Source organism: Enhydra lutris, unplaced genomic scaffold (genome assembly GCF_002288905.1).
Source record: "Enhydra lutris kenyoni isolate GAN:26980312 unplaced genomic scaffold, ASM228890v2 scaffoldscaffold52, whole genome shotgun sequence".
Taxonomy (NCBI): domain Eukaryota; kingdom Metazoa; phylum Chordata; class Mammalia; order Carnivora; family Mustelidae; genus Enhydra; species Enhydra lutris.
Window position 1 is genome coordinate 7325097 of NW_019154136.1, and position 12201 is coordinate 7337297.

At 53.3% G+C, this 12201-nt stretch overlaps 1 protein-coding gene across 1 annotated transcript in view; it reads left to right on the plus strand.

Moving 5' to 3' along the window:
- Positions 1-12201, plus strand: part of LOC111157133 (G protein-coupled receptor 143) — a 29960-nt gene that overhangs the window by 17071 nt on the left and 688 nt on the right. The window contains exons 6-8 of the mRNA XM_022518378.1: positions 1392-1500; positions 2661-2778; positions 3645-3888. Coding sequence (XP_022374086.1) covers positions 1392-1500; positions 2661-2778; positions 3645-3888 — 471 coding nt within the window. The remainder of the gene's footprint in view (positions 1-1391; positions 1501-2660; positions 2779-3644; positions 3889-12201) is intronic.

The following is a 12201-nucleotide window of genomic DNA, read 5'->3' on the forward strand; positions in this document are numbered from 1 at the left end:
ATTGTGGTTTTGATTTGTATTTCCCTGATGCCGGGTGATGTGGAGCACTTTTTCATGTGTCTGTTGGCCATCTGGATGTCTTTTTTGCAAAAATGTCGGTTCATGTCTTCTGCCCATTTCTTGATTGGATTATTTGTTCTTTGGGTGTTGAGTTTGATAACTTCTTTATAGATTTTTGATATTAGCCCTTTATCTGTACTGTCACTTGCGAATATCTTCTCCCATTCTGTCAGTTGTCTTTGGATTTTGTTGACAATACAGCAACTTTTTAAGCAGATTTGCATGAAAGCGCTGAGTTAGTTACATCAAACAAATGAAAATCACATATAGGAAAAGACCTGGAAAGAAATGTATTAAGATGTACACAGTGCTGGTTTGAGGGTGCACAATGGGTCATTAATTTTCCCTTAACGTTTTTTATATTTTCCAATTTTTCTATAAGGAGAAATTTTTAATCTTTCAATGTTCCAAAACAGCAAGTGTGCATTATTATTATTATTTTTTTTAAGATTTTATTTGTTTATTTGACAGGGAGAGAGAGCTCAAGCAGGGGAAACTGCAGAGGGAGAAGCAGGCTCCCCACTCAGCTCGATCCCGGGATCCCAAGATGTGGGAGTGGGACTCGATGTGGGACTCGATCCCGGGATCCCAGGACCATGACCTGAGCTGAAGGCAGATGCTTAACCGACTGAGCCACCCAGGCGCCCCAAGTGTGCATGATTTTTAAAATATAAAATATAAACTTTTAAGAATATAGTTCTTAAAAAATATATATAGTTCTTGAACTCAAAAGATCCAAATAAAATCTGGAGCTTAACTGATAGTAAACCAGTATTGCTCATCTCTTGTGACAAATGTGAGCCTGGGTGTGTAAGGTGTTGGCATTGAAGGAATCCGGGTATGGGTCCGTAGAAACTTTCTGTGCTATCTCTGCCACTCTTATGTAAGTCTACCGTGATTTGAAAGTGTAAGTTGTAGGCGCACCTCATGGCTCGTTTGGTTGAACATCTGCCTTCGGCTCAGGTCATGGTCCCGAGGTCCTGGGATGGAGCCCTGCATCGGGCTCCTTGCTCAGCGGGGAGCCACCTCCTCCCCTTCCCCTCTGCCGGTCCGCCTTTACTTGCTTGAGCTCTCTCTCACTCACTCGCTCATTGTCTCCCTCTCTCAAATAAACTGAAAAGGAAAAAAGAAGAAAGTTTGACAGACTCTGCATCACCTGGAGTCTGTGAGAACCGCAGCTTGGAAGCTGGGAGGGAAGAAGGCGGTGTCGCGCCCACACGCTCCGCTGCCTTGGCTTACGGGCTGCCGTCTTCGCGGACTCCCTTCCCTGTCCCTCCGGAAATGCAAGTCGTGACCATTACATGCAGTTCCCCTCTGGTTTTTTTTTGCAGTGGCCTCTCTCCTAAAAGGAAGACAGGGCATTTACACAGAGAATGAGCGGCGGATGGGTGCCATGATCAAGATCCGGTTTTTCAAAATAATGCTGGTTTTCATCATTTGGTAAACTTTCTTCTATATATTTTTTTAAAATTGTCACTGGGAAGGGATATGCAGTCACACTTTTCTAATTATGACTCAGAAGTTTTTTGCAAAGGGAAGACTCTTTGGAAAGGAAGTCTCAGACACTGTGCCGGGGCGCTTAGAGGAAATGTGCGTGAGACAGGAAGGCCAGTCCCCAGCGTGCGAACTCCTGGGAAGATATGCACGTCTGCTCGGGTCATATGTAAAGCCCTTCGAACAGAAAAAGTCCCGTGTTTAGTTTTGTTACAACCCAGAAGCGTGTCCAGTGTTTACTGCCGCTGCTAGGGCTAACTCTGAAATAAGGCACTTGACCACGCTTTTAAAATTTATCCGTTGAGGATTCCTGTATCTGACAAGAAACAAGGGCAAGGGTACATTTTTTGGTGTGAGGGCTCCAGGGTGGTCAGGAAATGTAGAGAGCAATTTCTCTCTGCTCAGTTTGCCCCACCACCAGCACTCTGCCCCGAGTTTCGGGAGGAGGCTTTGAACATGGATCTGTGACCGAAGTGAAACAGGAATCCAAAAGGCTTTTGCTAGAGTGAATCAGTAGTTTGCAGAGCAGGGTGCGTCTTTGTGCATATTAATAAGGTACCCGCGAGGACGAGGTTGGTTTGGACATTCTCCTAGGAGGGATGGAGACTATCTCTCTCTAAAAATATGCTCAGCCCATCATTTTCACGTTCGTTGGCCTACCAGCAATAGTAACATTAGAAAGTTTCAACATAAGATAGCGAGATTTTAGGAGGTCTCCCTCAAAAAGTTTCATTACCCTTCCAGCGAGACCCGAGTTTTGGGTCATTTCATATAGGGTCAGTCTATTTCATCGGCTGCTTAGATCTGCTCGTGCCGACGTGGAGCAAGCGTTACCCTTGGAAACATTTGTCGCTCTCTGCTGTAGACGTGAGGAAAGGAGTTACAGCTCTGAACTTCTGCATGTGCTGGTTTCTGCTGATCGAGGGGGCCCCCTGCCCAGGACTTAGGGGACTTAGAAGACACGTTCCCTGACCTGCATTTTCAATTAGCAATAATCACGCCTCGGATAAACCTCATTGGCTACGATACTGCCACTGCGCAAAAGCTTGACCCCCTGCGTTTTCAAGGAAATCCTGTATAACGTGGGCCTGTTTTGCTTCCGACAGTTGGCTGCCGAACGTCATCAATGAGAGCCTTCTCTTCTATCTCGAAATGCAAGCAGACATCAACGGCAGCGCTTTGAAACCTGTCAGAAATGCGGCCAAGACCACGTGGTTTATTATGGTAGGTCAGGCTTGACCTTAGACTTCTTTCCTTGAAAAGCAAAAGTCCGAAGGACAAGAACCGCTCAGCAGTACGGAGAATGAGTTTAACGGGTTCCCCATCCCTCCATCTGGCTTTGATCTGCGAGCTCGCTCGTGCCTTTCGTTGTTGGGATCATTGATTAAATGGGCACGACTCCTGTCAGCCGGTTAGGCGCAGCGTATCAGACCTTTCAGGCCGACTCAAAATTGTAGGGAATTTAGCTTGAAGAACGGTTTCAGCCTGTAAAAAAGCCACAGGCGTGACGGTATTCCTTGTAATAGGATCTGTCATGAGAAAGCAGGGTAGGCCGCCGCAATAGAAGAAACACGAGGGAATGGCTACCTAAATTCCTTTTTTCCCACTTGACGGAATGGCGTGCGGGTGTGACTTCATGAGAGCTCTAGTAGTCAGGGAAAACGCAAGATACGAACATGAGGCTAGTTACAACCACAGACTAACATGTGTGAAGAAACGTGGGGTAGAAAAGCACAGCAGGGGTGAGCGGTGCAGGACACCCCCTCTTCCTCTCTCTCCCCTGCCCCCATCTTCTTCCCTGTCCCCTGCCCCCCCCCCCCCCGTTCACTGCGCCCCCTTCCTCCCTGTCCCCTGCCTCCTCCTCCTTCCCCGTCCCCTGCCCCCCTCTTTCTCCCAGTCCCCTCCCCCACCTCCGTTTTCAGGCTCCCTGGAAGGTGCAGTGCCTAAAGCCAGTCTTTTCCCGGCCCCAGACCAGCCCGGCGGCTCCCTTCCCCACGAGGCAGCCCATTGGGTGTGCGGGCTGCGGAGCTGATGCTCTCATTCCCACCCCGCAGCCCTGACCGACCCCTGCGTTCTCTCCTGCCTCCCAGGGGATACTGAATCCGGCCCAAGGATTTCTCTTGTCCTTGGCCTTCTACGGCTGGACGGGCTGCTGCCTGGAGATTCGGTCCCCCAGGAAGGAGATCCAGTGGGAGTCCGTGGCGACGTCCGCTTGTGAGCGGACCTGCCTGTCCGCCGAGGGCTCCCACATGCCCTGTGAGCGTCCGACCTGCAGGAAGGTGGCAGGGGTCGGCGGGCACACGTCGGACGAGGCGCTGAGCATGCTGTCTGAAGGTAAGCCCTGTCCGCCGAGGTGGGTGCGTCATGGAGTCCCTGGGCCAGCCGGGAAGTCCTGTGTCAAACGAGGTGACATGGTGCGGGCCTGGGGGGGGTCCGCCCTGCGGTGACGTGCTTCAGGCACAGTAGCCGACACCGATGCGAACCGGGCTCATACCGCCCACCTCTCTCTCATGTTTTAATGCCGCCTCCGCTCGGTGCCTCGGCAGGCCAGCCTCGCCGACCCGCACGTGCTCCCCGCCTTGGCTGGATGGTGTCAGGGACAGGAGAGCACTTGTCATGCCACATGGCTGGCGGACCCGTGCGCGGGGCTGGGGAGGGTGGGACCGGCCTGGGTTCTGTTGTGGCGGCTGCAGGGGGTTTGCCCGGCTCACGCGTAGCCGCTGCAGGTAAAAAGCCCGAGCACCCGGACGGGCTCTTGGGATCTGTCCTTCCACCTAACGACGCTAGTGCCGTGCCCTCCGGACTGCCCTGCAGTCATCAGACTGGGCTCGCGGAACCCGCGCGTGGTCCTTTACACATCGAGGAAGTGATTCCATAGTGAGACACACGCGAAAACCTGCGGGAACAGCCGAGCGTGCTGAAACCTGTGAGCGGTCGAACGCCGGTAACCTGCCCGGGCCGGCGGCTGCTGACGCGTATGGCCAGGCTGGCGCGTGTGCGTGGGGTGGAGTGACATGACCCTGCCTCCCTGGTGTGAGCGAGGACTACCCAGACGGGGGGGCGGTGAGCTGCCTTAAAACCGGACGTTTTCAGCTCCCTAGCCCAGTGAAACTGAACTTCCAGCATCAGATGGGATGAAACCAAAACGCGGGGGCAAAGACACACACACTCACACAGGAAAAGGCAGCTGACCAAGTGATGGAGCCTCGCCGGCAGCCCGCAGTGTTTGCTCTCAGAATGCTGTGTGGACGAGAGCAGCCTTACTCTAACTGATGATGGTAGTGTTTGTACAGTCCGAATTGGAAGTTTAGAAATGACTTTTTGCTAACGTACCAGTGTCCTCCCTGTAGAGGTTCCTTGTAAGGCTTCGTTTTAGCCCCGTTGCAGCTTTTTTTTTTTCTTTTTCTTTTTAGATTTTATTTATTTGACAAAGATCACAAGTAGGCAGAGAGACAGGCGGGGGGGGGGGGGGGGGGAAGCAGGCTCCCCGCAGAGCAGAGAGCCTGATGTGGGGCTCGATCCCAGGACCCTGGGATCATGACCTGAGCTGAAGGCAGAGGCTTTAACCCACTGAGCCACCCAGGCGCCCCCCCCGCCCCCTGTTGCAGCTCTTGATGAGGACAGGTTTGGAAATCACCGCTCTGACTTCTGCAAAGGTTTAGCTGACCTAATCATATGTAACCTACATGCAGATTGATCCGTAGGACCAGATCTCTGGTAGAGATAATGTTTCACGAGCCAACTGGTAGTTTCAGAAAGAGCCAGAGAGAATGTTGAAGAAGGTCGACGACTGAGCGTGTTCTGGAACATACAGGCTCCGTCATCTTTCCTCAGCTGATGCTGGGGCTGGCAGAAATGCACTTGCCTCGTCCGTCAGCCTCCCGCCCCATCTACTGTATCTGTCTTCCGAGCGGGTCTCTCATTCCCAGCACTGTTGGCATCTAGCTCGGCGGGATTCTTTGTGCCCAGGGTGCCCTGGGCCCTGTAGGATGCGGGGCAGCCTTCCTGGCCTTTGCCCACTCACTGCCAGTAGCACCCATCCAGACTGTGACCGCCATCACTGTTTCCACACATCAGCAAATCCCCTAGACGCACACTGAGCCAAGTTTGATCTCAGCTGTGTGTCTGGTATGAGGAAGTGGTCCAGTGTCCTGCCTCGGCGTGTNTCTGTTTGACAGACATAGATCACAAGCAGGCAGAGAGGCAGGCAGAGTCTGGGTCACGATGCTTTTCAGCCCCATCATCTGTGACACAATCCGTTTCTTCTATTGCCATCCCTCTTATTTCCCATAAGCCATTTCTTCTCCCGCAATGCCTCACATATCCCATAATCCATTTTTCTGTTGCCTCGCTCATTTTCCCTTATCCATTTCTTTTCCCACCATTCCCCACATCTCCCACAATCCATTTCCTCTCTCGCTCCGCCCATTTCCCATAAACCATTTCTTCTCCTACCATTCCTCACGTCTCCCACAATCCATTTCTTCTGTCACCACACCCCTCATTTCCCATAAACCGTTTTTTCTTCCACCATGCCCCACATATCCCATATTCCATTTCATCTCCCACAATCCATTTCTTCTGTGGCCACACCCCCTCATTTCCATAAACCACTTCTCCCAGCATGCCTCACTTTTCCCATAGTCCTTTGTCACTGCCATAGTCTTTTGCCTCTCCCACAACGCATTCCTTTTCCATCGTTCTTCACGTCTCCCATAAGCCATTTTTTTCTCCCACCATGCCCCACATCTCCCACAATCATTGCCTTTTGTCGCCATGCCCCTCATTTCCCCTAAGGCATTTTTCCCACCATTTCTCACCTATTCCACAATCCCGTCTCTTGTCCACTGTCCATTGCTTGTCCTGCCATTCTCCATCCTTCCTGTGACCCATTCCTTCTGCCACCGTTGTCCACCTTTCCCACAGTCCATTTCTCCTCCCCCAGTCCTTATGCCTCCCACATTCCCGTGTCTCCTCTGTAATCTGTTCCTTCTCCCACCATTCCCTGCTTCTCCCCCAAGGCACTCCTCCCCCAGTTCCTTATCTCTGCCACAGTCCCCTGCCTGTCCCACACCCCGTTTCTTCTCTCACAGCTCCCCTTTTCCGCCCCGCTCAAGATCTCCCCCACTTTCTTTTCTGTCCCACACTTTTTCCGTCTGTTCTGTAATCCCTTGTTCTCCCTGCTGCCCTGTTGCTCTCACAGTTATTTCATTCCAGTAATTGCTCATTTTGTCCCAGTATTTCTGATGCTTTATTCTTTTGCAAGTCTTCCCGATCTCTCTTCAGGCACAGTTAGTACCCGGCCCCAGAATGCACTCACCCATAATTCCTGTCCCTTACCGTTCCCGGTTCAAGCCCATGGTCTCTTGTCTTTCCCACAAGGCCCTCTCCCAGAATTCCCCTTTCTCTGCCCTCGCCCCGTGTCCCACCATTTCACTCTTTCCAAATTTTTTTTAAATTTATTTATTGGACAGACAGAGATCACAAGCAGGCAGAGAGGCAGGCAGAGAGAGAGAGAGAGGAGGAAGCAGGCTCCCCGCTGAGCAGAGAGCCCGATGTGGGGCTCGATCCCAGGACCCTGAGATCATGACCTGAACCGAAGGCAGAGGCTTTAACCCACTGAGCCACCCAGGTGCCCCCAAAGTTCCTCTTTTATCCCCAAATTCTGTCCTTCAGTTTCTTGTCATTCCTCCACAGCTCTGTCTCCCACAATTCTCTGTAGTTTCCTTTAATTCCGTTCATTTTTCTCACACGATTCTTGTGCTCCCATAACCCTTTCTCTTTCCATGATGTACTGTTTGTTTCCACAGTTGTTTTGTTTAATGGTTTTATTACTGTGAAAATGGCAGCATAAGGAGCAGCGTTAGCTTCGGGCTACAGTGTCGGGATCCCGCGGTTTTATTCTTCACCGCTCATGAGTGTGTTCTTAATCCCCTTCTCCTCCTTCTCCCATCCCCCCTCCCACCTCACCTCGTTTCTGTTGATCTCTTCTTTTTCTTCTTTTATGTTCTTTCTTAAGTTCCACAGTGAATGAAATCATATGGTATTTGTCTTTCTCGGATTCGTTTCACTTAGCATCATACTCTCTAGATCCATCTGTGTCATTACAAATGGCAAGTTTTTATTCTTTTTTGTGGCTGAGTAATATTCCATTGCACATATATACTGTATGTGCTTTACCCATTCATGTACTGATGGGTAGTTGGGCGGCTCCCATGGTTTAGCTGTTGTAAATAATATGGTAAATGTAGGAGTGTGTGTATCTTTGAAAGTTAGTATTTTTTATAAATCACTTTTTTAGAAGTCTTTTTTATAAATGACTTTTTTATAAGGCATTTCAGGATGGTCTCCCAAAAGTTAGAAATAGACCTGCCCTATAATGCAGCAACTGCGCAAAGTACACAGAAAAACGAAGTCAAAGGGCTGCTGGCACCGTGACGTTTCTAACAGCATCGTCTGCTGCAGGCAAACTACAGAAACGGCCCAAGTGTCCATTGGCTCCTGAATGCATGAAGAAGATCCCATGGAGTATTATGCAGCTGTAAAGAGTGATGAAGTCTTTCCATTTGCAGGCACGCGGATGGAGCAGGAGAGTATTGTGCTAAATGAAATAAGCCTGAGAAAGACAGATACCACATGATTTTGCTCATATGTGGAATTTAAGAAACAAAAAAATGAACAAAAGTGGAAAGTAGGAATCCAGACAGAGTCTTCACTGTAGAGAACGAACTGATGGGTTCAGAGGGGAGGCGGAGGGAAATGGGTTCAGTAAGCGATGGGGGAGAGGAGGGCCCTCGTCGGGAGCAGCCGGGGTCGTGTGCACGCAGTGACACTAGACGGAGCACTTGAAACTGCTATTGCGCTGTGTGTCAGCTGACGGGAATTTTAGGTGAAAACTTAAACATTAGCACGGCGCCTGGGTGGCTCAGCGGGTTAATAAGCATGTGCCTTCCACGCGGGTCATGGTCTCAGGGTCCTGGGTTGGAACCCTGAGTTGGGCTCCCTGCTTAGCAGGGAGCCTGCTTCTCCCTCTCTCTGCTGCTCCTCCTGCTTTTTTTTTTTTTTTTTTACGTTTTTATTTATTTGACAGAGATCACAAGTGGGCAGAGAGGCAGGCAGAGAGAGAGAGAGAGAGGAGGAAGCAGGCTCCCTGCTGAGCAGAGAGCCTGATGTGGGGCTCGATCCCAGGACCCTGAGATCATGACCTGAGCCGAAGGCAGAGGCTCAACCCACTGAGCCACGCAGGCGCCCTGCTCCCCCCACTTATATGCGCGTGTTCTCTCTCTCCCTGTGTCAAATAAATAAAGTCGTTTAAAAAGATAAAAAACCATTAGCAGATAAGAGAAAAAATAGCGTCTATCCCACTGCCCTCATTCTCCCCCACAGTTGTTCTTTCTCAGTGGTTCCTGCGTCTCCCATAGCACGTTCTGCCGTTTCCTTTGTTCTCCCTCATCCCCTTTCCTGTTACCGTTTCTCATTCCCACAATTCCCCGTTCACCGCCGTGATCTTGTCGCTCCCGCATGCCCTGTTTTTCTCCCCATCCCACATTTCTCCTTTTCCCCCATAATCTCGTGTTTCACACGAGACAGTCTTCCGTCTCCGGTGCAATTCCTTCTGCCCTGTTTCTTTCTCTCCAACGATCCCTTGTGTCCTGCGGCGACTTGTGCCTCCCACACTTTCCCAGACCCTCCACGGCCTGGTTCTCGGGTTATTTCCCGCAGTTTCCCTCGCGCTCCCGCCATTCTGGGTTCTTCACCGTCCCTCCCCGCTCGGTCTCCTGCGGTGCTGCTTTCCTCCACGCTCTGTCCTCCCTACAACTCTGTTTCTTCTCGAGTCCCCGGACCTTCCCCACAGTTCCTTGTTGCAGTCGCCTGTCTCCCTTCGTTCCGTTCTTCCCCACAGTTCTCCGTCTTTGCCACATTCTGTCCCTGAGTCTGTCGCGCGTCCTTACGAGTCCGTCTCTCCCCGGGTTCCGTTTCTCTCCACAGCTCCCCATTCTCCAGAATTCGCGTCTCTCCCGCAGGTCTTTTCCGTCCTGAATTCCCCTGTGTCCTCCACAGTTCTCAGTCCCACAGTTGCCTGTCCCTCTCGGGAGTCCTTATCTTTGCCTTCGTTCCCTGTTGTCACGGCCCTCCGCAGTGTGACACCGGGTGGCCCCGCGGTGGCCGCTGCGAGGGAAGTGTGGAGGAGATGGCCCCGTGCTCTGACTCTGGTGCATTTTCTAGATCAAAGTCAGTGCCCTGAAAGCGATCCAGGCCCCGGTGTCTTAAGATCTCTGTGGCTCGGGGGTGCCCCCTGACCGGGCTTTCGGGGAGTCCAGGAATGACAGGTGACAGTGTGGGAGAGATGCAGTGTGACTTCAGAAATGTGCACCTGCGTGGGGCCAGGAAGTTCCCAAGGACCTGTCTGGGCTGGCAGGGCTCGTCAAAGCAAGGGACCAGGAAGAGGGGCTGGCCCTTGGGTCCCAGGAGCTTGCCGGCTTCTGCACGCCCCGCAGGGACACGCGTCAGGGGTTCACACTTTGCACCAACGGAGAATTAGTGCAAATCCCCAGCGGCCCCACTGGACTCCCTTCTCCGAGCCTCGCTCAGCCAGCACGCTCTGTCTTCGTGGAGACCTTTAAGGCAGGAAGAGAAAACCCATGGAGATGCAGGCCCCCGGGACGCGGGTGCGGGCCAGGCCGGGCTGGGCGGCAGCGCTGGCATCTGGGAAGGCCGTCAGGGTACAGATGCGTCTTCTCCACGGAGCCCCGGGGCAGGATGAAAGAACAGGAACGCCTCAAAAGCCACAGGATCCAGGCCAGGCCCTGAAGTGTGAGGTCGCAGGGGAGTGTCCTCAGCCCAGACCTTGATCACAAGTCAGCACGTGATGTCCCCCCACGGAAGTCCCCACCAGTTCCATGAGCTCAGGACGCCCTCAGCAGCAGCGCGTGACCCTGTGAAAACCAAGTCTGTTTGAAGTGCCTCCAGCGCCCCCAGCAGCAGTGCGGTCGTAGCTGTGGCTTCTGGAAGGCTTCCCCGCTGCTGCCGGTCTCCTGGCAGAGCCGGCTCCCCGCCCCAGCTGACGGTCTCCCACCGACCTCACCAGCCGTCCAGATCTCCGCGGGGTCCGTGCCTCCGCCCGTCTTCTGCGTCCCCCGTCTTTGTCGTGAGACAGAGTCTGGCGCGCTCAGACCGCCACTCTCCCGGACTCCTAACCCGGGCCCAGGAGGAAGCCATGACCGCTGCGCCCCCAGCAGGGGTGTCTGTGTCGGGTGGCAGTGTGGGGGCCCCTGAGGTGCCGTGCTTGGGGTGTTTCGGTCGGGTCATCGTCTTTTCCTGTGGTTCAGGCTTTGCTGGACCTTCCGCAGACACCGATCCTACTGTCTGCTCGTCTCCGCAGAGCGCAAAGGTCCTCGTCCCCGTGCGGTTCCCCGCGGCTCCGCACGCGTCCCTTGAGAAACAGCTCCCGCCCCCGCCTCCTTCTGCTCCGCAGTCCCACTCAGCGCTCTGCGTCGTAGCGCGGCCGCCCGCTGCCGTCAAGGCCCTCGCTCCGCCGCGCGCACCCATGCAACCGTGTGTGTCCAGCACCTTCTGCGTGCCCGTGTTCCGGGGGCGCTGCTGGTGACTGTGCTGACTGTAGCAGGCCGCTTTCTCGTCCACGGGGACTGTCACTGCAGTGGCAGACACGGAATGACAAAGGCAAAGGATTATACAGTATCCCGGGTGGCCCCGAGGTTTCGGGAAGAAACACGAACCCGTAAGGGCAGGAGCGTGGCGCTAGATAGGGCGTCCTACATTTGTCCCTGAGGATGAGGGAGCCCTTGAGGTGGGATCTGGAAGGCCACAGTCCTACCCTGAACAGCTGATGCCATTTGAATTGAGATCTGAATGAGGTGTAGAAGGGAGCCATGAGAAAAGCTGGGAACGATCTTTATGGGCAGAAGTGATGTGCAAAGGCCCCGTGGCAGAACTGGGCTGGACGTGCGAGAGAGGCCAGTGTGCCCGAGTGTGGAGAATCAACAGAGAGTGTGACATGAGTGGAGACTACAGTGAACAGCAAGGCCCCTTGGTGGATGGAGTTTGGGATTTGGAGACATGAAGGACAGTCACTTGCCCCTGCACAGTTGAAAGGGCCTCACTTCATCACGTCTTCCGTCTGGGTGTTCCCCACATCCAGCCTAGAACCGGGCGCACAGCAGGCATACCTGAATACTTGTGGGACAAAAGAACGATTCCGACCTTTGTTCCCACGGACCCACCCAAGTTATGAGCGAAGGTGTATCACTGGCATGAACAGACCTTCAGGTCGACACAGTTGGCAGGACTAATTGCCCTGAAACCCCATGGCATCAGCCATGAAAAGACAATTTTTTTAAAAGATTTTTATTTGACAGAGATCACAAGCAGGCAGAGAGAGGGGGGGAGGCAGGCTCCCGCCGAGCGGAGAGCCCGATGCGGGGCTCGATCCCAGGACCCTGAGGTCATGCCTTGAGCCGCAGGCAGAGGCTTTAACCCAGGGAGCCACGCAGGCGCCCGATGAAAAGACGGTGCAGACGTGTGTTTGTCTGACGGGACTGGTGGTCTCCACCCAGCTGGACCCTTCCTGGGCTTGAGTGCAGGCGGCCCGGCGGCCGTGGGGTCCTGTTGGCCAAGGCAGCGCCCCTT